The sequence below is a fragment of the Bactrocera latifrons genome, unplaced genomic scaffold (genome assembly GCF_001853355.1).
Source record: "Bactrocera latifrons isolate USDA-ARS-PBARC rearing strain unplaced genomic scaffold, ASM185335v1 scaffold_155, whole genome shotgun sequence".
Lineage (NCBI taxonomy): Eukaryota > Metazoa > Arthropoda > Insecta > Diptera > Tephritidae > Bactrocera > Bactrocera latifrons.
The window spans coordinates 312,290-316,293 of NW_017535019.1; the positions used below are offsets into that span (position 1 = coordinate 312,290).

At 37.7% G+C, this 4,004-nt stretch overlaps 1 protein-coding gene across 1 annotated transcript; it reads left to right on the forward strand.

Annotated features, from left to right (window-relative positions):
* Positions 1-1,917: 1,917 nt before the first annotated feature.
* LOC108966097 lies at positions 1,918-3,061 on the forward strand. The gene is made up of 3 exons (XM_018928837.1): positions 1,918-2,009; positions 2,081-2,413; positions 2,481-3,061. The coding sequence occupies exons 1-3, from the start codon at positions 1,956-1,958 to the stop codon at positions 2,775-2,777; spliced, it is 684 nt and encodes a 227-aa protein (XP_018784382.1). The 5' UTR covers positions 1,918-1,955; the 3' UTR covers positions 2,778-3,061.
* The last annotated feature ends 943 nt before the right edge of the window (positions 3,062-4,004 follow it).

A 4,004-nucleotide genomic window follows, 5' to 3' on the forward strand; every position in this document is an offset into this window, starting at 1 on the left:
CGCTGGACCGCTGCGGCTGCCGCTGCTGCGAGGGCGCAGCGCTGGACCTGTCTCTTATACACATCTAGATGTGTATAAGAGACAGCTTATTGAAATTCCAATCACTCGTTTTGATCATCATGAGTAAAAAATGTATGTATAAATGTTCTGTAGTAGGAGCAGTGTGAAAAGAATTGCTATACTAAAGTATCAATTTAAATTTTACCAAAATTAAGTTTACATCAGCAGAAAGCCAAAGCTGCTGCGAAAATGGTACAGAAATAGTACTCTCTGTATATTATTGGCTTTTAAACAATAATTTTGAGGTTTGAATGTTGAGGATCAGAGAAATATTTTGAGTCGATGCATAAGAGCTGCTGAAACCGTTTGCTGTCTCTTTGATGTTAAAAGGGTGAGTTTCAAGCACTATTCCTTAACTTTTTCGATATTATCGTCATTAACAGAGGTGAGTGGACAACATGAGGCAAGTTTCCAAGACTTGATGACCTGATGACCATTCACTGAATTCTTTGCGCCACTCAAATACTTGTTCGTAAGAAAGTAGACTAGACGCACCAAAAGGCTTTTGTAAGATTTTMAGTGATTTCGCAAACTCTTTGTTTATTTTATTTTCCGCCCTAAAAATTTCTATAAAATCTTTCGGTTGTAAATAAACAGTTGTCAGACACGCAATAATCGGCATATCGAGAACAAATTTCATTCGAACATATAGTAAAGGTCTTGTACCAATCTAAACAAATTTATTTTGCCAGTTTGATTTGCTTACATAGTTTTTATAGCCCAGATAGGTTTGATTTGAAACAGATAATATATTATAAATAATCTTCATGGAGACGAAATACTACTGTGGGCAAAAAATAGTAAGATATTCTAATTAAAATTTCCATTCGTCGAAATATTTTTGTTCAAGGTTGGGGTGACTTTCATACAACAAAGAAGTTCCAATAAACTTTTGTGCGGGATCAAATTTCTGGCGCAAAAATGTTCTGAATGTTGGAAAAGGTCTTCGGTGATACATTTTTGTCGCGAGCAAGTGTTTTTGATTGRTTGAGAAYGCGTWAACGACGAATCACATYCTGAATGGCAATAAGCATCAATCGGTGATGAAAACCCCTGTGAAACAATGCTTTCCGACTACCAGGATGTCATGAAACGTATTAGTGCTGGCGAAGAGTCTTGGATTTATGCTTACGACCCTAAAAATGATGATMACTTGGCCGGATATCTTGGYAAAGGTKAGATGAATCCGRAAAMACCACATCAAAGCATCTCAAATATCGMASTTATGTTSACAGTTTTCTTCAATTATCGAGGTGTGGCACACTCCGAATTCCTTCCGACCGCCCAAACTGTCAACAAGGAATACTATTGAATGTTATGCGTCGTTTTCGCGAAGCGATTCATAAAAAATTTCCGACAACTCTTGGTTTTTGCATCGTAATGCAATATCGTCATATGACGATGTGTTGCATTGATTCTTCGTGAGTTTTTSATYGAAACTTCAACCAATATTGTTGCCACAATCTCCGTATTCGCCTGATTTAGTTCGGAGTGAAGTCTTTTCCGCAAATTGACTTTAAYAACTGTGGAATGTTATAGCYTTCATGTATAATTCTAAGCATTGACATTCCATCAGGGCACGTCTGAAAATATTTAAAATCTCATTCTTAAATATCACGTGAGATTTTCAGACTTTTACATATTCTTTTCCACCCCTTGGCCTATCGTAGCATGTGAGTAATACCTAAAAATATGTGTTGCCTTGAACACAATTGCTTTCCAAAAACAATCGATAATGACCCACAAACTACCCAATCAATCACGAAAATTTGTAATTTGCAAAATAGGACAATTACTGCAACCGCCCAGATTTCTACTATAAAAGACGACTTTAAAATGCGGGCAGCTCATTAGCGTTAAAATATTCGAAAAGTACGAGCTAACGCCCTATCAACATGCAAACTGTCGCTCTAACTTGCTTTTGCTTGACCCTAATTGGCGCTGCGGCGGTAAGTGAATAATACAATTATTTTGTCAATAATTTTTGTTTTAATATTTTACAATTCTCCTGACTTGCCAGGCTATACCTTTTGGAGTCGATGCACGAGATGCTGACCACRGCATACTCCGCATGTTGGCCGAGGCTAATGAATTGGGCGGCGCCGCTGATCCCGCAGTCACCACTGAGTGTTTCAATTACTATATGCCAATCATAAGCAAAATCTCCGCGAATTTCTCGACGCAGTATGAGCAATGTGTCACCGTGGCCACGCAAGCGTCAGCCAATCTCACCGCCACTGCTGCCCAGAACCGCATTGCTTTTGTGAATCAGACCGCCAGCATATGCAGTGCTTTCACCACATGCAACAGTGACACCGAMAACTTGGATTTCTTCAACTGTTACGTCACCGCAGTAAGTGTGTTTGTGTTGTTGGAAGTAAAATCAGTTCTGTAATCTAACTATTCCTATCTTCAACTAGTCCTCCGCCGATATTTTAGACATCTATGCGCTCTCGGATAGCGCCTCGACTGCTGCGCTTTCACTGAAAAGTGGATTGCAAATGATTAGTGATACGGAGACTTCCTGTACCAGCGCCGCTCAGCGCACCTACATCACACATACAGCCGAAACTTATAAGAAGTTGTACGCGTGCTTCGCCAGTGGCTTACCAGGTTCTACTACTGCAGCTACCACCATTACTGCTCCCCCAAAAAGTTMTGATGCCGATGACAGTAGCTCTTCTGTTGCTAGCTCAGCCGCTCCTCTTGCCTCGTAAATTATAGTTGTGTTCATAAAAAGTGGATTGTGTCATGTTTTTTTTTTTTGTTTTTCTAAATTTGTTCTCGCTTAAAACATAACCGAAGAGAAAAGTCGACTTTCAATAGAGTGATGATTTAAATAAATTAAATCAAATGTTTATAGCCCATAAAGAGAATAGAAAATGAAGCATTTTGCTGAAATTATTTTACTCCTTTAAATAGGGATTCATTGTTTCCTTTCTCCATAACTGGCTTATGAAAATGAGTAATTAATAAATATCGTTCCAGAAGTTTGGTAGAATTTTTGCCTTTTTAATAAAATAGGGCGCTCAGAAGCTCACAGAGGCTTGCTAAAAGAAAGCCGTTATTTGTCTATGTAAATTTTGTCTATATTTCTGATGTTTGTCAGAAACTTAGAACTACATTCAGAGAAGCTATAGCCGCTCTAACTACTATACTACGATGACCTTAAAGTTCATGTACTTCACTGGAGTAGATAATTAAATACGTTCGACCAGCGACTTATAGTAAAGTGAAAAAGCAGTTAGACGTATTCTAAGATTCTTCTTTGAAATGTTCGAATGTTGGAGAAAACACATTATATTATCATTGCGGAGAATTTGTTACTTCCATGATTTATATAAGATGTTATAGTCTCAGAAGTATGCTCGTATTTTTCTCCCCAAATTTAACTCAATATTGGCTATCTCCCTATGCGAGGTTTACCAAGAGATGGCGTAACTAGAGTATTACTCCATTGTTTCAACATTCCGGATATGTGAGGAAAAGCGACTGTGATTTTGCGGGACAAAAATGATTTTGTATGATTTAAAGGAGGTGATTTTGGCTTGAAAGRCGAATAATGTCTTGGCTGATGAAAAAAGTTTTAAGTTGAGGAACTGAAAGCACTACGTTATGAAAATTATTGTCAAGAGACCACAGAAATTTTTACAATCACTCAATTAGACATTTAGAAAGGTTTAAAATCTGTCGGATACAATGAAAGCAAAGGAATGAAGTGCCTTTTTAATTGAAGCCAATAGATTTTGAAATTTCGATTTTGCATGTCAGCAATCCTGTTTAAATACTACAAAAACAAGTAAAGAAGGGCTAAGTTCGGGTGTCACCGARCATCTTATACTCTCGCATGATAAAATTATAACCGAGATTTCAGGCGTGGTTATGAACCGATTTCACCCATATTTGGTACATGTCATCAGGGTGTTAAGAAAGTATTATATACC